Here is a 23,096-nt window from a genome sequence, read left to right as displayed (position 1 = left end):
GACACTGTGGCCGAGCAACCCACGGTCTGAGCGCTCTTCAATACAGGTAGGATGGATTTCTACGGGTCGTTACTCTGTCCTGCTGGAGCCGCGACAGGATGCTACAGCCACATCGGACGGGACCGGCCCTGGTCGTGCGCTGGCGCCGCCAGTCAGGCCTTGCTGGCTGTCTGCTCGACGCCGCTCGGCGCTGCCCCTGTCTCGACGGCGGCGGGACGACTGCCGCCAAAGTACTCTGCGAGTTTGGCGTCGAGCTGCCTGCCCTCGTACCTGGGCATCTTGAGGCTCTCCCTGACGGGGCTGATGCGCTTTGCGTGGGCCGAGGCGAAGCCGAGATCGATCTCCTCTAGGCTCCTGGAACGCGTCTCCGGGAACAGGAGGAAGACGGCGGGGATGATGGCGGCGTTGAAGACGGCAAACATGATGTAGATGCGCCAGCCGAGCGAGGCGAGGCCGGGCGGGGTGATCATGACGATGAGGAAGTTGCTGAGCCAGTTTGTCGACGTCGAGAGGGCGTTGACGCTGATCCGGGTGCGCAGCGACGAGATTTCGGCGGGGTAGAGCCAAGTCATGCCGAGCCATCCCAGGGCGAAGAACGAGTTGAAGACGAAGAGGAACACGGTGGCCACCACTCCTGGTGCCGTGTCGAGGATGGGCGCGCCCTCGGGCCCCTGGGTGCCCGTCGAGACCATGCCCGCCAGCACGGCCATACTGCCCGCCATACCCGCCGCACCGACGATCATGAGCGTCCGTCGCCCCGTGCGCTCGACGAGAGGCAGGGCCACGAGGGCGGCGAGGAAGTACTCGGTGCCGTTGGCCGCTGCGAGCAGGCGTGACATGTCCGGGCTGAAGCCCAGCGAGTCTTCGAACAGCAGCGTGGCGTAGTAGGTCACAACTGCAGGAGGTGCCCAGCCAGAATGAGGGAGGAACAGGGAGGAGGACCGGCAGGAATCAGCCACCATGTCTTCTACATAGCTGTCGGCGAGACGCGTCATGCCACGCCATGGCGCTCACGGTTGATGCCGCCGATCTGCTGGAAGAACTGGGCCAGGCAGGCGATGATGAGCCTGCGCAGGTTCTGCGACGGCCCGTTGGTCAGGAGCTCGCGCAGCCTGAAGCCGCCGCCGGCGTTCTGGACGTGGAGGGCCTCCTGGATGCTGTGCATCTCGGCCTCGACCCGCTCGTCGTCCTCGGGCAGGCCGGCGAAGCGTGCAATCACGTCGCGCGCCTCGTCGGTGCGCCCGCGCATCAGCAGCCACCGCGGGCTGTCGGGCAGCCAGAGGATGCCCGCGATGACGATCAGCGTGAAGAACGACTGGAAGGCGATCGGGAAGCGCCATCGTACCGTGCCCTCGAGGAAGTAGAACCCGTAGTCGACCCAGTAGCTGGTCGGGGTAGTAAAAGTGGCGTTCGTCGGGAAGTAGCGGTAGCGAGCGAACGAGTGCATCGTGCAGAAAGGATGGAAGGGCGGGCACCGTGAGCGAAAGAAAGGAACGCGTCGCACCGTGAGGGGAAGCGAAACCGCGCCGCCAAAACGCCTACTACTCACCTGATCGCGATGCCGCCGGCAATCAAGCATCCCGAGAGCAGGATCAGAATACCGCGCTGAGCCGGCTTGGCGCACTCGCTCTGCCAGGTGGGAATCGTCGAGGTGACGATGCCGTTGCCGACGCCGCCAATGACACGGCCGACGATCATGAGCGCATAGCTGGCCGGCTCCGTCGCCGCCGCCTGGAAGACGGTGCCAATGATCATGACCCACGACGCCCAAAAGGTCGACGACCTCCGCCCCCACGCATCGCCGTAGAAGAGCACCAGCAGACTGCCCAGGAAGCACCCGATCTGGTACACGGCAATCGCAGCCGCCTGCGTGTTCGGATCGCCCCGGCAGTTGGCGGGATCCCGCACGCCATCCGCCGGATCCCCAATAAAACAGACCGCGTTGAACGTCGTAAACGGCGTCATCAACGGAATCGACCGCTGGAAGTCGTCCAGCGTGACGAGGCTTCCCAAAACGCCTTGATCGTATCCAAAGCTGAAGAATCCAATCGATGCGATGATGCCTATTGCCCAGTTGAGGGGAGGCCCTTGAAGCTTGCCGCGGGATCCCAGGCCGTATTCGGGCAGGTCGCCCAAGCGTTTGAGCCACCGTGTCAGCTTTCCGTCGCGCGTCGAGCCGATTTCCGCCCCCTCCACCTTCGTCGGATGGTGGGCGTCGACGTCGGTGGGGCTGCGAGCGGGTGTGGGCGATGGCGAGGTCGGGGACGAGGACGAGGAGCGGTCGCTGGGCGAGAGGTCGGCCGTGGCCCCATCCGGACCGTGACGCGTCGATTTCTTTTCGTCCATGGCGGCGGCGGCGGCGGTATCGTCTGTCCAACTGGGTGCAACGTGATGGTCGGGTAGGGGGGTCGTTCAGAGGGTTTCTGGGATGTAGGGGGACACACTGTGGACTCGACGATGCCCGTACTTAAGTAGCTGCTCGGTCAGCTCTCTCGGGAAAGACGTCCACTCCGCCTGATCAGACGTGTTGCAGTGCTAGACTAGGGCCGCCGTGCTGGTTTCTTGGCATGTACCCTGCCCCTCGTCCGTACTCTACCAGCCCTGCTTCCGCTGCCGGCGACCAAATCGATTGCGGAGAAGCGGGGCAAACAGGGAGGCGGACGCCGGGGAGGGAGGTCGGAGGTATGGTTCTGCCGATTTCGCGGAGCAGGGCGAGACGAAGTATCACACGAGAGCGCTTACGCAGGCCGAGTGTGGCACCGCGCCAAGTACGTCCATGGTCTTGGACTGTATGTACAGCCCGCATACCTAGCCATCGTGGCCCACGGCGAGCAATAGATCTTGGGGCGCGTCAGGACACGGCTCTGATCGTTAGGAGCGTCGTCTTGCCTCGGAAAGGAAAGCCAAGAAACGGAGCGGAGCCCATCGTGGGCCGCGTGGCAGAAGAGGAGCTGGAGCGAAAAGGCCGACTTGGCCGGACACAGGCGGCAAATGCCAAGACAATATAATCAGGCTCGAAGTCTTACACAGTGTCGCTGGAGGAGCTAGGCAGGCCAGGTCAGGCTAGTGTAGATATGGTGTCCCTAGCTCTTGTTCCTTGACAGCTGTCGTGCCGGCCCAACGGCGACTTTGATTCCAATTTCTCCGACGCTCGCTCGTTTGCTCGTTGTTCAATCGTCATCGCGTCGGTTCTTGGCTTTCCCTCGTGCCGCTTGGCAGGCCTCTTGGCGTTGCCTGCCCGGCACGCGCGTGCGAGAGATGCACTACGGGACAAGACGGCCGATGGTGAGGAGTGTCCTCTGTCGTCCGTGGATCGGTCAATTCTCTCCTTCTCTCCCTGCGTCGATAGTGAAGGAGTTGCGAGCGCGTCGATACCGATCCACACACCGGAAGCAAAGCATCAGATGGAACGGTGACGTTGGTATAGGCAGCGGCGAGGCAAGTCGGACTACGACTAAAACCACGACCTCGGGGCGCAAGGCGCAGAGGGTGGGCGGGTACCGGTACCGGTACAGGTACAGGTAGAAGCGAATCGAGGGAGGTCGGCAGGGGAGATGGAGCAACGTAGGGGGGAAAGAAAGCGCAGGATCTAGCTGTCTGGCCGCCGCCGAACCAAGGAGAACGGCGCGGGACGCTGATAGAGAGAGGAACAGGTTGGTAAGAGGAGGAGAGAGACGGAGAGAGAGAAAACGAGCGACTGAGAGAAGGTGGGGATACGGGAGAGAGCAAGCGAGCAAGAGAGAGAGGGTGAGAGTATGAAAGGACGTGGACATGTCGCCGCGACGGCAGCGACGGCAGCGACGGCAGCGACGGCAGCAACGACTCAGGCGGCGTAGGGCGCGGCGTAGGCCTTGATAGCCGGCTCCGCCTTGACGACGTCGGCCGTGGGGAACGAGACGACGTCCTTGACGATGGCCTCGAGGAGTTCCGCGCCCTTGGCAAAGGTGTTGTTGTTGAAGCCGGTGCCGTAGTAAAAGTCGATGCAGGAGCGCTTGTCGATGGCGGAGCGGGCGATGGGCTTGCCCGCGACGAGCGACTTGTAGCCGATCTCAAAGGCGGCGGGGTCGATGATCATGCTAAAGTGCTCGGCGGGGTGGAGCGGTCCGCAGATGTCGAGGTCCTGCAGCGGGTAGAGGCTGGCCTTGTTGATGACGGACGTGGCGCCCGGTCCGACCTCGGGCGTGACGACCTCGTCGTAGATGGTGTAGATGGATGCCGTGGGCACGAGTGCGCTGTTGGCCGTGGCCTTGCGCAGCGTGTTGACAAAGTGGCTGCCGGTCGACTGCTGAAACTCGGCGGCGGGGCAGCCGCCCTCGAGGATCTTTGTGGCGCTGCAGTAGAGGATGCCGTCGAGGGTGCCCTGGAAGTCGGCGGCGAGCGCAATGTACTCGGCGGTGAGGCTGCGGGCGGCGACGGGCCAGAAGGCGAGCGCCCATTCGATGTTGAGGTTACCCTGGCTGTGGCCGACGAGGCTCACCTTGCCCGTGGCCGACTGGGGAGCCAGGAACTGGACGCCACGTGCGACGTACTCGGCAGAGATCTGGGCGTCTCCCTGGCTGCGGTCGGGCAGGGTGACGTAGCAGACGTCGAAGCCGGGGCCGAGGTTGGGCAGGAGGGAGACCCAGGGGCCGGAGCCCCAGGATTCCTTGCCCGTGCTGCCGGTGCCATGGATGAGGTAGACGATGCCTCCGGGCTTGCGCTGGATGCCAAAGGGGCACTCGATGGCGCCTTGCACCGTGGCCGCCGAGACGGAGAAAGGGGCGTCGGTCGTGGGGGGCACTGCCGCGGCGCGCGTCGCCAGCAGAGACGGCGACGAGGGGGCGGCGAGGGCGAACGGGGCCGCCAGCAGCGACAAGAGGAGAGAGCGAGTCGAGAGCAGCATGGTGGGCTAGGGGCTTGTCGGGGATATCGAGGCGGGGCAGAGCGGGGGAGAGGGCGGGTACAGAAGAGGGGACAAGACAGGGGGGACTGAGGGAAGGGGCGCGAGCGGTGAGAGGAGGGGACGGGGAGCGGTGACAGGAAGGCAGGGCGATGCCGACAAAGGAGGAAGGTGCTGCCTTGCCCGGGTTCTTATACATATGTAGCTCGCGCATTGCTGTACGCCCCGACGAGGCTCGGGCGTACGGTGGGCTCCGGCGGCTGCAGGTTCCCCACACTCGCCCGCAGCGGACGAGCGGACGAGCGGAGTGGCTGGTCTTTGCTTGCGCTCGGCCGTGCGTACTTTGTACGTACGTACCCACGTCGAACCATGGGACGGCATCCGAGGAGAAGCAGGTCGCGAGCGAGCAGGGGGGAAGAGCATGGGAACCAGCCTCGCAGGGCAAGCGGTGGATATCGGCTGCGGCCTCGCGCTCGTCGACTAGACGAGATTCGGCAAGGCGGCCAAGTCGGTCGTTCGGGTCGGCGGCGGCGAGCTGACCGACTGCAGACTCGTCTGTACTCTGGTCAACGACGCTCGGCGGACGATGATAGCGGGCGCCGCATCCTGTTGCTGCTCGATGCCGGGAGTGTGGACCAGACGAGACGACGACGAGATAGAGTTGTGGGGCTGTCAGAGCAGGTAAGGTGGCCTGCCTGCGTATTGTCCTTGAATGGGGCACGCCGAAAAGAGGTCGTCTATGCAGCGATGGACCTGGTCAAGTTCATTCGCTCGATCGACCGTCTGAGCGTGAGGGCATGCTCACGTCGCCTCCTCGAGTCAGAGTATGCCGTACTTGCTGCACGTAGAGTAGAAGCACTAAACTAAGACTGCCACGGCGAGATGGCCGTCGTCGGATCTCGGAGCGGTCAACCGCAGTCAGGCAAGGCAAGGCGATGTGGTGCGTGAAAGGTCAAAGGCCGTCGTGGCGTTTCTGGCGCTTGCGATGCGAGGGATGGCGGGGCATCGGATGATGGGGGAATGATCAGCGAGCGCGGCTTTTGCGGAAGGCAGGTCGTCGCCGAACGGCCGCTGGCCCGCTCCTTCTTTGCGGGGAAACGGAGAGGGGGGCGGACTCGGCAATGCAGATCCACTCCGCTCTCCTCTCGCCTCGAGCAGCCGATACAGACAGACGGACCGAACGTCGCAGACGCGCGATGCCGAGAGCGAGCGGGCGGCCGGCGAGCGGAACGGCCCACACAAAGTGCAGCTTACGATGGTGCGCACTCGCGTTCCTGGACCTGACCGATTCAAGCTTGATCCCCACAAAGGTCGATGCGGGCATGTGGTGGGTGTAGCCACGGCGCACGCCGCCTGGTCTCACTTGCGACGACCAGGCCAGGCCTTGGCCCCCGCCCCGCTAGGCGGGCCATGTCGCGTCGGTGCAGGCCAGAGCGGCCACCACCAAGCGTCTTTCTTTCTGTCTTTCGTCGCTCGTCATTGTCGTCGTCGCCGGACTCGGACCATTGTCTTTACGTCTTCTCTCCGTCTTGTCGGCTGTCTTGGCTGGCTGGCTTGCCGAACCCGAATCCCTCTTCTTTTGTCTCTCCGACGACCGGCCCGCTCGGCAGTCACCGGACTGACACGACCAAGACGACCGCCGTTGGTCATGGGAACCTCTGGGACCACTTCCGCTCCCGTCCAAGAACCACTTTGCCCAATCTTGGACATCGACTTCTCCGATTCCACTCTCGCCGAAAACACTTCGCTCCGTCTCCATCGACCTTCAATCAATCGTGCCTGGCACGGAAAGGGCGATCTGTACGGTTCGGGAGTGCATCGGCCGCGCGGCGAGCAGTCGATCATGTAAGCCCGGTCTCGCTCGCGAGCTGGTCCCTGCAGCGGAAGAGGCATTCATTCGCTCTATCTTGGCTCCGGGGTCGCTTCATCTGGCATCTGAGATGGGACGGATGGAATTGGCAATCTGTGTCGCTGAAATGAGGACCAATCTCGGCATATCTCGCAAACATCACCACGACTTGCCGATGGTGCTCGTAATCCCAGCGACACGCGTCGAGAGCTCGGCTTCTGCCTGGTTCGGACTCGTGAGAGTACTCCATCCATGTCGTTCATGTCCATCCATCGGTCCCTGGGCTACGATGGGAAAGCCCCGACCGAAGCAGGCAGGAGGCTAAGCGACCGTTCTGCCCAAGCCAAGCCAAAAGGCCTTACCGCAGCTGGCCCGATTGCAACAATATCGTGCTACTTTGATATCGGCGGCAATCGCGGCGGCAGCGACCAGCGGCCAGCGGCGACCGGCGTCTAAAGTGACCGAATGCGCCTCCTTCCCCCACACGCTGCCGGCGGTGGATCGGCGTGGGCACCGCTACCGTTCGGAAGATCTCGTCGAGCGAGGCGAGCGTGCGGTACGGTGTTGGCCAGTGCGTGCCCTGCCCTCGTTTCGAAGCCTGCTGAGCCTCGACGAGCGCAAAGATCAGAGAGCCTGCCTGCCTTTCTTTCTCGCCACCAGCACCTCTTTGACCACACTTCCCTCGAAAGCCACGACGACCTTCTCGACGCGACCAAACAGCATGTTTACCATCGACTTCAAGGACAAGGTAAAACGTCGTTTCGCCCGCGGCCAGACGGGTGACGTGTTGCTCGACTGACTTCCTCGAACAACATCCTTCCGCCTTTTCCTTGATTCCCGCCCGTCTTCGCAGCTCTTCGTCGTCGTGAGTAGACGGCGCTTGCTTCGGTATCGTCCTCGTAGCATGCCGCTCATCCTGCCCATCCCTCCTCTCCGATACCACCCTCTCCTAGACCGGCGGCAACCGCGGCGTGAGTGAGGTAACCCGAGCCCAGTCCACCTCTTCCGCCTCTCCTGACATCTCCATCCCCATCCTCGCCCGTCCATCACCCCGTCCAGATCGGCCTGGCAATCTCGACGGCCATCGCCGGGGCGGGTGGTAACCTCGCCATCCTCTACCGCTCCTCGACCAATGCCGAGCAGGTGGCCGCCGACCTGGCGTCCGAGCACGGCATCAGCGCAAAGGCGTACCGCTGCGATGTGTCGGTCATGAAGGACGTTCGCCAGACCATCAAGGCCGTCGTGCAGGACCTCGGACCCATTGCTGGGTGTGTCGCTGTGAGTTCGGCCCCTGCCGCTGCCCTGCCCTCCGCTTAGAGCCGCGATCGATGGAATGGTGCTCATCTCATCCCATCCTGCCTCGACTCTCTCGACAGAATGCGGGCGTCGCCACCGTCAAACCGGCCATTGAGATCGAGGACCGAGAAGAGTTTGACTGTACGTTGCGTTGCCTCGCCGAGGTCACGGACAGAGCCCGCAGCGCCTGAACCACCGCGCGCCTTGGAGACTGACCGTCCTCGCATCCCCTGCCGACCGCTCGCGCTCCTCCGCCACGCCTCGCCACGGTGCAGTCATGTTTGGGACCAACGTCCTCGGCGTCTTCAACACTGCCCAGACCGTCGCACGACACTGGGTCGAGACGGGATACAAGAACGGTGCGTCGCTCTTGCCCCTTCTGCGCCGCAGGGTGCCCCCCTTTACGGTTCCGCCACTGACCATTCCGCTCCTCGCTCCATTGCCGGCCGGTGCAATGCAGGAAGCATCGTCATCATCTCGTCGATGTCGAGCCAGATCTACAACCAGGTCGGGCTCAATGAGCCCCTCTGCCACGTCTTCTACAACTCGTCAAAGGCCGCCGTCTCGTCGCTCGGCAAGAACCTCGCCGCCGAGTGGTCGCGCTACGGCATCCGCGTCAACATGGTCTCGCCCGGCTACGTCAGGACGTGAGTCGACCATCCCCTTGCTCCCCATGCCTCTCTCTCTCTCTCTCCAATTTCGGAAACCCGCTCGACGATGACGAGAAGCGTGCTGAAACGGTTTCGAGACCTCTTGGACTGCGACCGCCGCTGCAACCGTGGCGACCCACAGCGAACAGAGCGGCGTCCACCCGGAAGAGGCTAGACGCTTCCAGGCCGCCAGCGTCCCCCTGCAGCGCGTGAGTCTCCGTTGCCTTCGTCTCCGCGCGACATCGACACGGCGGCTCTCTCGCACACCTAACTCCCTCTTCTACCCTCGCGTCCGACACCAGTACTCGGAGCCCGAGGAGCAGACGGCCCAGGTCATCCTGCTGCTCAGCGAGCACGCAAGCTACCAGACCGGCTCCGAAGTCTTTGTGGATGGAGGGTGAGTGCGCGCACGCCGACGCTCCCTCGCTCGTGGCAGTCCAGTCCAGCCAGGGATGCCTATACAAGTCGCTGACCCCACACTCGTCTTCGTCCTTTATCTCGTCGTCGTACGCCCGCAGCTGCCTCATCTACTGAGCGCCTCGCCAGACCCGCCCTCCAGTGTACGTACGACCGCACCGCACCTCGGTCCACCTCGCCATAGACAGCTCCTGCAATCCAAACATCTCGCATCTGCAGCGGCGCAACTGGCACCGGCGTCGGTGTCAGCCAGCGCACTCTTCTACTTGGCCTTTGCCGCCTTCTTCGACTTCCTCGTCGGGCTTGCGCTCCCGTCGGCGGCTGCGATCTGGGGAACGGCGAGGCCGGCGTCTGCCGATCCGTTCGAGATGCGGGGTGCCTTTGAGGGTGACGGCTTCTTCGCGGGCGCTCGAGGCGCGGTGTTGAGCTCGGACGGGATGGCGGCGAGGCGCTGGGCGACGAGGATGCTGCTCATGAGGACCATGCTCATCGTCCTGGCCTCTCTGGCCGTCACGCCGGAGCCGAGGTTGAACGAGACCGCATCGGCCAGGGGGCCGAGGAAGGGGTTGGTGGAAGCGGCGAAGCCGCCGTCGATGCAGGCCAGGTAGGCCGTCGAGACCATGGCGGCGCTCAAGAGATCCTGTGTGCCAGCCCAGGGGTCCTTGATCCAGCGCGGCGTGCGCACCGTCCAGTCACCCGAGGCCGAGTCGAGGCGGAGCACGTCGATGATGAGGGGCGTGGCTCCACCCACGATGGCGCCATTGACGATCGAGGCAAGGTACGAGGTCGAGATGAGAGCGCTGGGATGCGTGCGGACCTGGCAGCGGGATGCGAGGGTGGCCGACGCTCGCCGAGGGTGTCAGAACGAGATCGTCGGGCGCGAAGCGCCCGCGCAGGCCGAAGCTAGAAGACTCACGATGTCGACGCCGAGGGCGAGCACTCCGTCGGCTCGGAAGATGCCGTCCAGAGCAGAGAAGAAGATGTCCATGCTGGATGCCGGGAAGGGTTTGCGGAGGGAAACGGGGCGTCAGTTGGATCCCGCTCGGGCGTATATATCGCGCTGACCGGTGCTAAACTACGCACGCCACGCCCATGGTCCAGTTGTCGTTGAGCTTGAGCAGAGCAGTCCCGATGCCGCTGAGGGTCAGTGCCACATGCGTACCGGCGTAGAGCAGTATGACCTGACCGGACGCCAGCATCGGGCAGGGCAGGCCGAGAAGCAGGGCTGCCGATGCGCAGCGAACAGCAGACGAGGAATCGCATGGCGTCAGAGCATGCCCTAGCAGCGCGAAGAGTCAGGCTTGGACAGCGGCGACGGGGCAAGCGGGAGCTCACAGCTGAGTGCGACACCACCAAACAGCAGGATCTGGTTGAGGAGCACGCTCTGGTAGAGGTTGAGCTTGGACCCGAGACCGCCGCCGACCTGTCGAGTGGCATGGCTGACGCGGATGGCGTGCAGCAGACCGAGGTAGCCGACTGGCAGCTGGGGAGCGGTGGTGCGTCCGGCGTCGAGGCAGGGGTCAGCAATTGTCTTCATATCCTCGAGGTCGGCAGCGGCAGCGGCAGCAGCATCACGACGAGCGTAGGAAGAGCCAGAGCGCACTCACATAGACCTGGTGAATGGGCGTCTGGAGCGCGACGTCGAGCCGGTCCGCGAGCACGGCCAGATCGTCAGTGTAGCCCAGCAGCCGCGGTGCCGATGCTAGCCCCATCTTCAAGGACTGGAAATAGAGAATCGTTCGTGAAGGGTGATCAGTTAGAGCAAGGATAGGACGGGCGAGGTATGGCGGTCGCTCCGCAAGGGAGGACGAAGGCGGCCTGGCCCACGGAGAAGGGCGTTTGCTCGTATGCATGTGGAGAACGTCGACCGTGGCCCGTGCCTCAGCATGCAGCACAGCAGGAGTGAGTGCTCGGCTTCGGATCCGGCCAGGTAAGACATCCTCGACCCCGGGCGATGCATTGCGCTGTGTAGACGGTGCTCCCTGTCGATGGTCGATTCCGGCTCTACCATCGATGATTGACTGCTACTCCTCACCTCCTGCTCACGACTTCACTGCACAGCTGATAGGTAGCGGCCCAAAGACCTCGTCCGTCGAGCACCCGACAGCCGACCGCTCAGCGCCTCGAGTCCCGATGGCGGTCCCGCTCGCTCTCGCGACGATCCGTGCTCCGATGATCGCGTCGTGACCGGTACTCGTCGTGATGCCGCCTCTCAGTCCGCTCCGCATCCGAGCGTGGTCGGTCGCGGCGATCATCGTCCCTCGTAGTCCTGTCTCTGTCCTCTCCCCGCCGATAGTCATCTCGATCCCTACGAGAACGGTGGGAGCCGTCTCGATCCCGATCTCTTTCTCGATCTCGTTCTCGATCCCGGTGCGAGTCGCCCCTTCGCCGGTCATGATCTTGCCTTGTCGGGCTTGCAGATCGATCGTGCCGCCCTCTGCCCAGAGAGCCAGGCCGGTCCTCTCGTCTCGTCTGTCAGGGTCAAAGCAGAGGTTCCATGGTAAGGCCCATGTCCTCGCGGCACACTCTATTTAACAGCGCTACGACGTCGAGCAACTCACTGATGGGTCGGAACTTGCTTCCCTGGATGACGTCGGCGCAGCGTCCCGGACGACGGGGACGTACCGCCGATCCGGCCTGGGAGGTCGGGACGACCTGGCTCCGCTGGATGGCAGTGAAGGATCGACCGGCCTTTCCTTGGCGCCCAGACCGAGCAAGGCCGCCCTCTTCTTGGGCTCGGGCGCGGTCTTAGGACCCTTGCCATTCCTTCCGGCGCCCATGCCCTCCTTCCAGCCCATGCCGCGCAGCAGCGCGGCGCCGAACTGGTCAATGGGTGTGGCTGCATAGTCGTCGAGCGTGGGCGCTTCGGGCCTCGTGTTGACGTCGCTCTGCAGAAGGTCCTTCTCGTCTGGCTGCGAAATGACTAGCTCTGCGTTGGGGGCGGAAGAGCTGCCGACGCCTTGGCCGGCGAGGAGGGCGCGGATGGCAGCCTGCTCTGCCGTCTCGGGAGGGGGAGTGAGCGAGCCACCCAGATCGGCGGGTGGGGTCGCATCGCGATCCGCCGCCCCTCGGGCATCCTCGTCCATGGCATCGTCGGGTTGTTCTGGCCTTTGACGGATCTGGAGGCCCTTTTTCTGTTCCTGGTCGTTGATCCTCTCTGGTACCGCAGCGGTCGGACCATCGCCCGCGGACGGCTGATTCGCAGTTCCCGAGGTCGAAGGACGTCCGAAGGCCTTCATCGAGTTGAGTGAGCCCATGGAGCGGGCCTTTTCCTCGAGGCCGAGGCGCTTCTTGCGATCCTGGCGCCAGTCGAGGTTGGCAGTCATGGGAATGACGCGGGGCCCTTGTCGAGGTGGCGACCGGTTGCGTTTGACTGCCCCATTCCTGTCGAAAGACACAAGCTCCTCGCGCTCTCGTCTCGAGCGCGATGTGCGCTGGTGATCGTCTTCATCGCCGCCCTCGTCATCGCCAAAGGCGCTGTGCCTGGCAAAGGCGGGGGCGGGCATAGAACGTGCCGGGTTGCCATTGCCCCTGGTCGCTTGGCTGGATGGACGTTGGCCGAGAGGCTGGCTCATGACTGGGGCGGGAAGATCTTGCAGCCTCAATCAAGAGGCAGCTAGGGCGGTTGTGAGGCCCGATGGTGGTGACGGTGGTGATGATGTTGGTAGTCGGGAGGGTCGGGAGGGGGAAGCAAAGATGCGGCCAACCAGACGCAGGGCTGAGCGCGTGTGGAGGCGGCGGGCTCGGAGCCGAGCAGCGGAACCCTGCCTCGCCTTTCCTACCGGTGCCTTGTCGTGGAGGTGCCCCTTTGTGGACCGGCCATTGCACCTACCACCATCACCACCGAGGGCGCCACTCCAGGCTCGCAGATGTCGCCCTGCTGCTTCCTCTTGGACCCTTGTGAATCCGACGCCGATCCTGCGCGGGTGCCTACAAGGCGGGATAAGCAGCGTACAGCCACCACCCGGGCGGTCAAGGAACAGCATCCCCCGATCGCACTCGTGACTCCAGCGGTGGTGGCGACAAGGCACAGTCCGTCCGCCAAGCCACCATCAGACCGCGGTCACGGCCTTGTGCTGCCGTCGAAGGCCTTCCACCACAGCTGCCGTTGACGGGCAGCATCCGAAACGAGGGAGAGTGAGGGGGTCAACGGATCCATCCCGACGCGGCACTGCCGACCCATCCCGGAACCTCTCCGCTCTCAACGACCCGGAAGGGAACTGAGTCGATCCGATGGTGATCTGAGCCGAGCATCGACGGTGGGCTCAGTGCTGCTGCGCGCGGAAACGGTGACTGGAAGTAACGATGCAAGCAGTCTCAGCCGAGGGCCCAGAGTTGGAGGCGTTGATCGAGCAACCGCCAGACTCTCGGTCGGCCCGACGTTTCGAGGGTCCGTCGGGACCACCCTCCGCGTCACACCCTCGGCACAGATTCGGCACAGGGACAAGAGGGAGGAGCGAAGGCGCTGTCGTCTATCTCGACTCTGCACGCATGAGGCAGAATGCCCGTCCACGGCGCGCCGCCAGGGCGAGCACTCGCTTCGGCGTCGTCAAATGTCGGATCGCGCCGTCCAGGCGGTGTGGCAAGACTTACAGCTTGTTTCCAGTCACCGCAGACTGATACATCTCGTCGGCGGTGTTCAGCAGCGTCACGGAACGTGCCGCCTTCATGCTGCCCCACCGGCGAAGACTAGCAATAATACTAGGCCGGCCTTGCTGGGGCCGGTGCGCTGGCACGCGGGGCTGAAGCCCGAAGTGGGTATGTATCTTCCATATCCCCTCGATGTCCTCAGTATTGTCAGCACTGACTCGCGACGGCCCGGGCTGGCAACAGGCTGGAGTCCAAGTTGCCTGCCCGTGCCAAATCTCGGCGGTTACCGAAGCCTCGTCGACTCACCACCAGCCCGTCTTTGTGGCTGCATCAAGCACCGGTGTTGCCCACATCGTCTTCGCCGATTCCCACTGGTGCGCATGCTTGCATATCATCTGACGATCCAGCTGCTGCATCAACCTCCTCGGCAACGTGCCAAGGGAGGGCCAGAGCCGGATTTTTTCATGAGCTAAGGCTTGGAGAATGCTCGGTCGACCCGCGCCACAGACTTGCTGGTTGCTTTCGGTCCGGTTGCCCCCGCCTGAGAAGCCGAGCTAGGGGTTGCCGGTATGCCTTTGAAGCTGCCCTACCGACCTAGCGGCCTTCGCCGGTCGCTGCTGCCTGCGTAGCTCAAGATGGCCGCTCTGGCCCAGCCGTCTGGTTGAGGCCTGCCCGGATCGTCCGCTGGAAGCGGCACCGATGCTCGAGCGCCGCTCGGTGCGGCTCGCCGCTTGTATTACCGCAGCGCAGCGCACGCAACGACGTCGCCGCAGCACCTTGCCAGGGCGAGCGTCGAGTCATGCCTTGCGTGTCCCGCCTGAACGACCCACCTCGATGGCCTCATCTCGATGGCCCCACGCCAATAGAATGGTGGCGATGATGAATGGATCCTCGCCATCGGGGCGGCGCACGGGGCTGAGCTCTGGACCGATCGCACACATGCATGGTGTTTTCTTGCACTTCGCCCCTGGCACGCGGATTTGCGGTCGATCCATGCCTCGACCAGCGCAGCACCTCCGGTCATTGCTCCGTCTCGCTGGGACGACGATGCCCCCTCTCGCTTGCTTGTGGCCCTGTTTTCGCGGCGCAAACCAGGGCTGCTCGATGTCGCTCCTCGTCACCTTAAAAGCCGACGTTCAGAAACCGTCGCCGGTCCTCTGTCCTCACAGACCCATCACGCTCCTTTGACTCGCTCCGCAGGCCACCTTCGTTCTTCTCCGACCAGCCGCTGGACCTCGCTTTTCCCCTTAACTTCCTTGCCATAATGTTGCCAGCCAAATCCGCCGCCCTCTTCTCGATCGCGGTCCTGCTCATCTCGGTCGCCGCCTCGCCGATCCAGGAAGGCGGGCGTGTCGACGACGCAGTCCTGCCTCTGGGAGCTGCGCGGGGTCAGTTTGGCGCCATCTCACCTCCCACGACGGCCCAAGCCTCATGGAGACCGTGGGTCGGCCCTGACGAGACTCGCCCGCCTTCCACTGGACTGGAACGTCCGTCGATGTCCCGCGATCCCGAACGCCTGCCAGCTCCGATGCTCAACGCCAAGGCCGACTTGTCGCTCCCTTCTCAGTCGTCCAACCGACTTCCCGCCGATCCGTTCGCCATGGGCTATCGCGTGCAGGTGCCCGGCTCGCTGTCGTCTCCGGAGATGGCCGCGTTCGTGGACAGGCTTCCCAGCCGGCAGCCGGAGCAGGACCTCATCCGCCCCGTCAACTTTGCCCTCGATAACGGAAAGAAGTGGGAAGCGCGACAGGCGAAGCGAGTGGCGGCGTACCACTATGTCGCCAGCCAGGCCACCAACGAGGAGCGCGAGGCGTGGTCCAACCTCTACCGCTCCCTCAAGGAAAGCGGCCGGACGCCGACCGATGCCCAGATTTCCGAGTTCGTCGAGGGCCTGGACCGCGCGCAGAGGGCCAAGCTCTTCCGCTCCGCCCTTTCCTTCCGAGCCGTATCGAACCTGGCCCGCTCCGACGACAAGCGCAGCGGATGGATCTGGCCGCACAAGACTAGCCCGACAGCACGGTTCCAGCTACACCCGGTCTCGGGCAAGGACGAGGAGGGCCTCAACGCTTTCCTGGGCAAGGTCGTCGGCCGCATCGGAGAGATGGACGGGCTCAAGCTGCCCACGTTTTCCCTCGGTCACCTTGGCGACAAGGCAAAGGCCCGATCGCTCCCGCTCCTCCGTGCCGTTCCTCTCCGTCGCCGCCGCTAACGTCCGCACACCAGGCCCGTCGACGCGATGTGCAGCGCCCTGGTGCAGAGCACCGAAGCTGGCTCCCGTGCCAAGGTCGCATTCGCCGGCCCTTTGCCCTGTCTCTTGCTTTTTGCCATCCCGGTCCCGTCTAGCTTGGTCCTTGCAGTCCAACCCATTTCTGTCTCTACAACAAAACAGTCGCATCGCTCTCAGCCGTGACCTCGATTCTCTTGTCGGTGAACTGAGCAGTCCAATCGACGCTGTGGAAGATCTGCGCGGCGAGCAAGTCACTTTTTCGGCAAGCGAAACAGTCTCGGCGTGCGGCAATGGGCTACGAGCGTGCGCTACCGAATGCAAGAGCATCGGCGTCTAGGCTCGAGCGCCTGGCCTCCATTAGGCGGCACCGGCCCAGCATGCCGCCGCCGCTTGCTGCTAGGCCGCGCGTCCTTCCACTCGGTCGCAGCGAGGTCGAGTTGGTCGACGGTGCACGGCTGAGCGAGCGTAGATCGTGGTGCGTATGCAGGGCAAGCTCGCCCGGCAAGCCAGGAGTGGCTCCGGTAGGGCAGCGGCAGGTGGGAAAATCGAGGGGCCACCGAGCAGGCGAGCGAGGCGCGGGCAAGCGACGCCACGCAGGTCTGACCCTGCTGCGCTCGCAACCTCTCCCTTCCCGCCACGACCACTGCCACCGTCCACACTTGAACCCATACCATCAGAGTGCAACCCCCCTCTGCCATCAAGCCCCCGCTCTTGCATCCTCAATCCTTGGCGTCAGAACGCTCAAACCTCCTTCTCGTGTGGGCGGCTTCTCGCCTCTGAAGACGTCGCCGTCGTCAGTGTCGCCACGCTAGACGATCCCGGCCATCCCCGGCGGTACTCCAGCTACTCCGGCTTCCACTTCGCCTCGTGCCCTCGATACCTCTCCTCTCTCTGTGTCCTTCCACGTTGAGCCAGCTCCGGTCCCGCCACTCGCCGCCCCTGTCGCTGTCGCTGTGGCTTTGCTCGTCTCCCCCCCATCCTGCCAAGCATCGTCAATCGCAAGCGCATCACAGACGCCGCCGCTGTCGCCTCCTCTCCACTCGGTGCGCCTCGTAGTCTCGCACAAGCGCCCGGCGACCCCTTGGCCGCTCGTCAGCGTGGCATTCAAGCCAGATCATCGACAGAGGCGGCCCGCCTTCCCGGCCTATCGCAAGCTCGCGCATACAGTCCGACTTCCTTGACCACCGAACCGGGATCCCTGCATCCCTGCCCGCCTTCCACAAGCGCAAGTCCGGCTGAAAGATCGGACCAAGCATCGCCGTCATTGCGAGTGCCCAACAACGCCTTCTAGTGACTTGGGCCCTCAAGTCTGGCTCCACGTCCAGGCTTTGCACACCGCTCGTCGGCGGGTCCGCCACCTCCCACAGGCAAGCCGCACCTTCCGCTGGGGTCACCTCGTCGACGGCTTCGACTTTTCCCGACCTAGCTCTTCCAGTCTCCGTCATCCGCAGCCGAGATGGATACGCAGTCCGCCGATCCTGGAGGGGCCGAAACCAGTCTCAGCAGGCCTGGTGGTCACAACGACAGCGCCTTCTTTAGCATGGAGGACAGCATGGCCGGCCATCTCGCCGAAAGCGTCGACGAGGATCAAGAGGAGGGCGTGGCTCGCAGCCCGAATGGCAGCCCCGACCAGGGCCGCGAGGATGCTCCCGATGGCACTCTCGCAGGCGGCCAAGACCGCGTCCTCGATCGCCTCAACAATAGCTCGGACGACGTCCTCGAAGGCAGCGTGGACGACCTCGATGGCAAGATCGCCATCTTTGTGACCGCCGTCAATGCCTGCCTCGACCTGTGGGAACGTCGCGGCCCGGGCGGTGGCCAGGCTGGACGCCAAGTGAGCGACGGCAGCAGCACTATCGATGAGAACGAGGGTGAAACGCTGTACCAGGCTATCGAGGGCTTCTTCAAGAACCTTGACGACTTTGAGATGAAAAAGGCCCTGCTCATCATAGGCGTGGGCAACGTCTTGGTCAGGCTCGCCGACAGGTCCATCCGATGGTATTGCATCGCTCCGCTGATGATGTTTGCCGCGGCACTCGATGGCGGCCGCAGCGATGAACTGCGCGACAGCGTGCTGCGCCGCCTCGCCGACCTGCTCCCTGCCCGCTAGCTCGTCCCCCGCTGCACCCTCGACGCTCGATCGGGTGTCTGCCGGTGACTTTGGCGCAAGGATCTCTCCCCTCGCTCTGCGGTTTTCGGTACCCTTCGAGCTCCGCGACGCTTGTCCAATGTATGTTCGTTTTGTATCAGACTGAATCGGAGCCGTCTCGTCGGCGTGGGTCATGCATGTCCGCTCGTCGGCCTGATCTGATCTGCTAGGGCGGAGGAGGGGGCTCGGCGATCGAGAACACGCGCTTTTCGGTCGAGCGCCGTGCTGGAAGTGCGGTGGGCATGCCGCAATGCAATGGCGTTGGACCGGGCACCCACCTTGGACGGCTCGACGGGCGCTGGCTGGGCGGCGCGGCCGGGCTCCGGGTGCTCGTCGTCGATGGCGACGGTCGCTATGCTCAGCTTCGATGGCTTGTGCGCGCCGAGGCACAGAAGGGAGGAGTCCTTGAGGCAGAGCGACACGTTCGTCGCACGTTGCACTTCGCACGTCGCCTCGCGTCCTGTCCGAAGCTTTGTCTCGGGAGGACGGCCGTCGAGATTCCGGGCTGCCAGAGAGGCAGGAGCGGGTCGGAGGGCCGCAACGGAGGCTAGAGGAGCAACCTTCCCGACTGCTTAGATCGGGTTGTAGCCCAGCTGCTGCCCACCCGAGCTGCCCCTTCGACGGCGGACCACAAATTTCAAACCCAGGCCAGCATAGAGCTGCAGGCCAGAGGGCAAGGCAAGGCAGTCCGGGTTGGGGGATGGCGAGGGCACGTGTTGGAGGCTCCCCGATGGATTTTCGCTTCGATTTTTCCTCTCTTTTTCCTCGAGCCCGTCTGGCCCGCCGAGCCTGCCCGCCTGCCCGCCTGCCCGCCTGGCCCTGCCTGCTGGGGCGACGCGCTGCACGCGCCAATTCGCTTCGCAGGCTGGCCTGGACCCTTCCCCCCTCTCCTGCCTCTGCTCCACCACCAGCCGATGATGTACGCGACCACAACCACCCAGCACCCATCCCGTCCCGGCCTAGCCTGGCTGCGACAGACCCAAGGCCTTCCTCGACCCCTATCCGCGCTGCTAGCTCGCCCCTATGTCGGCGACGACGGTGAGGGGCGCCTTCCCCATCCAGTCGGCGACCGGGATCGAGGGCGACGGATCAGATCGGATCGGACCGGTGCGGACGTCGACGCGATGCGAGCGATTCGCGTACAGTGGCGTGGCGTGGGCCGTGCGATGGCCTGGTCTGGCATGAACGCAACGGCTCGGACCTCGACCCCGATCCAGGCCTGATCCTGCTGCTCATTGTCGAAACCGCCAGCCGGGCCGAGCCCGTTGCTGGCCTTCGTATCGACAAAGCAGCTGCTCGCTCGACAGAGAAGCTCAATCGATCAGCCCTATTGTACCTTCATGGACGCTACGTATCGCGTCCTGTCACTGCCGTCGCTGCCGCCGCGATGGGACAAGAGCCGACCGTCTCCTACGATCGCTCCTCGTCGTCATGCCGGTTCTGGCCCGTCCGATGAGGCAACTCTTTTCAGCCTGTTGGCGTGCCATCCGAGCAGCTCGCCCGCCAGCTTTCCTCGAGCTGCGCACCAGCGGCGGCTGCTTTCCACCACCCCGCGGTGGCGACCGCCTGCTCTGAGCATGCATCCTCACCTCGCCGCTGCTGCCAGCGGCCGGGCCTTTGCAGAAGGGCCTCGAGTTCAAGCAGCGGGACGAGGCTGGCTCTCGGACGGGTCGTCTGAAGCGGCCTTTGGGCAGGCAGGCGGGGCTTGCCGCTGCGCGTGAGTAGTGTCGCCCCTGGCGCCTCTCGCCTGCGCGCGGGCCCAGGTTGCTCGCCCGCATGTCTGTTGTGTTTTTCGGGTTCTCCGCACGCGCGCGACCGACCCCGCAGGCTAGGCAGAGAGGTACGGTGGCTTGGCCTGGCCTGGCCTGGCCCCGACCTGCCTCCTGCCAGGCTCGGCGACGCACATCCAACACGCAGCCAGCAGAGGCCTGCGCAGGCCACGTCCAACCCCTCTTCGCCCGCCGCTGCGCAGCAAGCAAGGTCCCCCCGGCGGGCCAAAGATGCTGGCAAGGACGTGCTCGGCGGCGAGGGCGCATGCTGCGTGCATCCCTCTGCAACCGCATCGACGATCAGGCGCACAGGCAGGCAGGACAAAGGAGCGGGCAGGCAAGTTATGGAAGGCCGACATGCCTCCGAGGGGCGCTGGCCACGGAAGGGCAGGCGCAGGGCAGGCGCAGGGCCTCGGGATCGAGGTCCGAGGGCCGAGGTAGGGGCATTCGGGATGAGGCGTGCGTGCGTCTCTTTTTCTCGAGAGGCGACGAGCGTCTGGCCTGGCTGCGTCTGCTCCGGTGCCAGAGACAAAGGCCGGCTGGCCGGTCGGACAGCGTCAAAGCAAGGACGAGCGGTGACCAGCTCCGCCCATTCGTCCGGCGGCTACCTCGGCTGATGCTGACGTTGGTGGTGGGTGGTGTTTGGTGGTGGCGGTAGTGCTTGCCGTGGTGCTGCTGCTCCCTGCTCGCTGGTCGGCGGTGGGGAGCGCCTGCCTGCTGGCCGACTGACAGGACCCGCCCGGCCTGGCTGCCAAGCTCGGTTATGCCAGAGGAGCGACCCGCAGGGTGGCAGGCCAGGCCAGGCCAGGCCAGGCCAGCAGGCCGGGCAGCAGCAGGCTCGTGGGCCGGGTCTTGCCCCTCGGCCAGCCCTGCTCGCTGCTGTTTTCCAACCTGCCGGCCCGTACCGTCCATCGAGCTGAGCTGTCCAAGGTCCAGATGGACGTATGTGTGAACAAGCTCCAACAGATGCAAAGCCGGCGGTCGCACACGCCTTGCTGTGGCAAGGCAACCGGGTGACCGGTCCAGCAGCGGCGGCGGTGGTGGTTGAGGTGGGGTATCGTTGGCAGGCGAGCTGGCCGGACAGCAGCAGCAGCAGCAGCAGCAGCAGCAGCAGCAGCAGCAGCAGCAGGCTGGCGGCAACATCCGACCCTGAGGGCCTGCTCTGCCTGCCTGCCTCGCACCTTGGTCCTGCCTGTCTCTCTCTACCCTCTGGCTCCTCTCTCTGTTGCCCCCCCTCTCTGCCTCGCTCCGCCTCGCTGGACCTTTCTGTACTCTCTTCTGCAACACCATCACCCATCTGCCTCCAACCCTCCGTTCGCCGTCCACCTGCTCGAATCAGTCGGTCCTCCACCTCCTGCGTCCATCGATACCCGCTCCATTCTCTCGGTCGCCTCGTCTTTCGGATCTGCCGACGCCCTTTCCTCTTCCGTCTTGGTCGCTTGTTCTTTCCTCGACTCTCGAAATCATCTGCAGACCACCAGACCACCGGTCATACCGCCTCCATCGCACCACGACGACCGACCTGGCTTGAACCTTGCGACCCGCCGCTGCCGCCCAGGAGCCTCTGCCGGCCGTCGCGATCCCTTCGTCTGCGGTTGCCCTTTTCCCGAGGCTGCATCCTCAGCTGTTCTCATCTTATCTCACCTGATCTTGGACGATCAGCATCGACATAGATTTGCACCATACTGCCGACTGCCTCGGCCCGACGAGCACATAGAACCCGCGCCTTGGTCCGAGACCACCACCTCATCCTGTTCCTGCGCCCTCCCTGAGGTCCGATCTTCAGGGTCAATCGAGACCGTAGGCCTCCTGGTTCCTGCTCTTACGCATCGCGTCTCGTCGCACTTGACTCTCGACGCCGGCTGCGCACGTCCTTCGTCGCCGCTTCCACCCTACCGTCGATTCGCGACCCGCCTTCACTGTTCGACTAGCACGGCCGCGGCGGCAAGGCGCTCGACGACACCGGCGTCACCACGTACACACCTTCCCACGAGGTGAGTCGGCTCACCCGCGCACTAGCAGTCGATTGAGCGGTCGCCACTGCTGTCCGAGCGGCTGTTTCCCCTTGACCTCTGTCGCTGACCATTGCGAGCCGCCTTCTTTCGCACATTCAAATGTCTCTGCAGCCGGCCCGCCCGCGCAGACCATCCTCTCCCCTCAGCCTGTCTCGTAGGTGAGCCTGGCACCTTTCACCAAAGGCGGACATGGCAACGGTCTCGGCCTCGCCATCGACGCTTCACAACCCCACCATGGGGGTCATGGGCGTGGTCCGAAGCGACTCGCCCCGCAACGCACCCATCTACGACGTCCCCTACGGATCCGTCCAGCTGGCCAGCACGCCGGCGTCGAGCGGCCTCGCCGGCTTCGACCTTGCAGCCGGCTTCGGCGCCACGGCGGCCGCAGGCTACGCTGGCGCCGACTACGACGATGACGAGGAGGGCGACAACGACGCCGCGGGGCCAGACGACGACGACGAGGGCTCGTCGGACGACGGCTCGTCGAAGCTCAAGGGCGCCAAGGGAAAGGCTGGAGGCAGCGGCGACAGCAGCAGCAGCAAGGGCGGGGGCAAGGGAAAGAAGGGAAAGACCGAGGCCAAAGGCGAAAAGGACGCAAAGACGGGGCGCAGGAAGATCAAGATCGAGTTCATCGAGGACGATGCGAGGCGCCACATCACCTTTAGCAAGCGCAAGGCCGGCATCATGAAGAAGGTGAGTCGCGGCCTGCCAGCCTCGTCCCACTGCGGGCTCAACCTTACGACTTCCAAAGCTAACCGCCTCGTGTGTCCTCACACCACATCCGCATCGACCAGGCATACGAGCTGGCGACGCTGACGGGGACGCAGGTGCTGCTGCTCGTCGTCTCGCAGACGGGCCTCGTCTACACCTTCACCACGCCCAAGCTGCAGGCGCTCGTCACGCAGGCCGAGGGTCGCAACCTGATCCAGGCCTGCCTCAACGCTCCCGACCCCGTGGGCGGCTCGGGCGACGGCAGTGACGGTGGCAGGTCTCCCGGCGACGAGGGGGGCGAGGATGGCAATGGCGGCAGCCAGGACGACCACTCGCGGCCCGGATCGAGCGGCGGAGCGTCGGCCAAGGGGCGGATGCGGCCGGCCAAGGCGGGCGAGATCATGACTGGGCCGAACACGGGCTTTAAGAAGCGCCCGCGCAACAACTCGACGTCCAAGGCGTCGACGACCTCGCAGCAGGGCGGTGCGGCTGGCGATGGCGATGATTCGCTTGGCAACGCCGGCAAGCGCATCCGCGGTCGGCC

General features: G+C 64.5%; 8 protein-coding genes across 8 annotated transcripts in view; 4 read left to right on the top strand and 4 right to left on the bottom strand.

The window, feature by feature from the left end:
• Positions 1-152: 152 nt before the first annotated feature.
• On the bottom strand, positions 153-2,346 carry PFL1_02971 (uncharacterized protein; the record flags this gene model as incomplete). Its single annotated transcript, XM_007880483.1, has 3 exons — positions 153-895; positions 1,015-1,385; positions 1,550-2,346. The coding sequence occupies 3 exons, from the start codon at positions 2,344-2,346 to the stop codon at positions 153-155; spliced, it is 1,911 nt and encodes a 636-aa protein (XP_007878674.1).
• Positions 2,347-3,823: 1,477 nt separating this feature from the next.
• Positions 3,824-4,882, bottom strand: PFL1_02970 (uncharacterized protein; the record flags this gene model as incomplete). The annotated part of the gene is made up of 1 exon (XM_007880482.1): positions 3,824-4,882. One exon carries the CDS (start codon positions 4,880-4,882, stop codon positions 3,824-3,826), a length of 1,059 nt encoding a protein of 352 aa, XP_007878673.1.
• A 2,567-nt stretch (positions 4,883-7,449) lies between these two features.
• PFL1_02969 (uncharacterized protein) lies at positions 7,450-9,208 on the top strand (the record flags this gene model as incomplete). The annotated part of the gene is made up of 10 exons (XM_007880481.1): positions 7,450-7,476; positions 7,582-7,593; positions 7,682-7,699; positions 7,788-8,006; positions 8,105-8,165; positions 8,300-8,383; positions 8,485-8,671; positions 8,817-8,883; positions 8,977-9,071; positions 9,193-9,208. 10 exons carry the CDS (start codon positions 7,450-7,452, stop codon positions 9,206-9,208), a joined length of 786 nt encoding a protein of 261 aa, XP_007878672.1.
• Positions 9,209-9,353: 145 nt separating this feature from the next.
• On the bottom strand, positions 9,354-10,803 carry PFL1_02968 (uncharacterized protein; the record flags this gene model as incomplete). Its single annotated transcript, XM_007880480.1, has 5 exons — positions 9,354-9,908; positions 10,008-10,080; positions 10,175-10,316; positions 10,427-10,574; positions 10,699-10,803. The coding sequence occupies 5 exons, from the start codon at positions 10,801-10,803 to the stop codon at positions 9,354-9,356; spliced, it is 1,023 nt and encodes a 340-aa protein (XP_007878671.1).
• Positions 10,804-11,206: 403 nt separating this feature from the next.
• Positions 11,207-12,666, bottom strand: PFL1_02967 (uncharacterized protein; the record flags this gene model as incomplete). The annotated part of the gene is made up of 2 exons (XM_007880479.1): positions 11,207-11,563; positions 11,653-12,666. The coding sequence occupies 2 exons, from the start codon at positions 12,664-12,666 to the stop codon at positions 11,207-11,209; spliced, it is 1,371 nt and encodes a 456-aa protein (XP_007878670.1).
• A 2,279-nt stretch (positions 12,667-14,945) lies between these two features.
• On the top strand, positions 14,946-15,890 carry PFL1_02966 (uncharacterized protein; the record flags this gene model as incomplete). Its single annotated transcript, XM_007880478.1, has 1 exon — positions 14,946-15,890. The coding sequence occupies one exon, from the start codon at positions 14,946-14,948 to the stop codon at positions 15,888-15,890; it is 945 nt and encodes a 314-aa protein (XP_007878669.1).
• A 1,474-nt stretch (positions 15,891-17,364) lies between these two features.
• Positions 17,365-18,018, top strand: PFL1_02965 (uncharacterized protein; the record flags this gene model as incomplete). The annotated part of the gene is made up of 2 exons (XM_007880477.1): positions 17,365-17,894; positions 17,961-18,018. 2 exons carry the CDS (start codon positions 17,365-17,367, stop codon positions 18,016-18,018), a joined length of 588 nt encoding a protein of 195 aa, XP_007878668.1.
• A 4,057-nt stretch (positions 18,019-22,075) lies between these two features.
• PFL1_02964 (uncharacterized protein) overlaps positions 22,076-23,096 on the top strand; it is a gene marked incomplete at both ends in the record, with an annotated part of 2,212 nt that continues 1,191 nt past the window's right edge. Inside the window, 2 exons of the mRNA XM_007880476.1 lie at positions 22,076-22,534; positions 22,636-23,012. Of these exons, the coding sequence (XP_007878667.1) occupies positions 22,076-22,534; positions 22,636-23,012 (836 nt within the window). The remainder of the gene's footprint in view (positions 22,535-22,635; positions 23,013-23,096) is intronic.

The sequence above is a fragment of the Pseudozyma flocculosa genome, assembly GCF_000417875.1.
Source record: "Pseudozyma flocculosa PF-1 unplaced genomic scaffold scaffold00008, whole genome shotgun sequence".
Taxonomy (NCBI): domain Eukaryota; kingdom Fungi; phylum Basidiomycota; class Ustilaginomycetes; order Ustilaginales; family Ustilaginaceae; genus Pseudozyma; species Pseudozyma flocculosa.
Note: the sequence above shows the minus strand (reverse complement) of the source record. Positions and strands in the feature narration are given on the sequence as shown.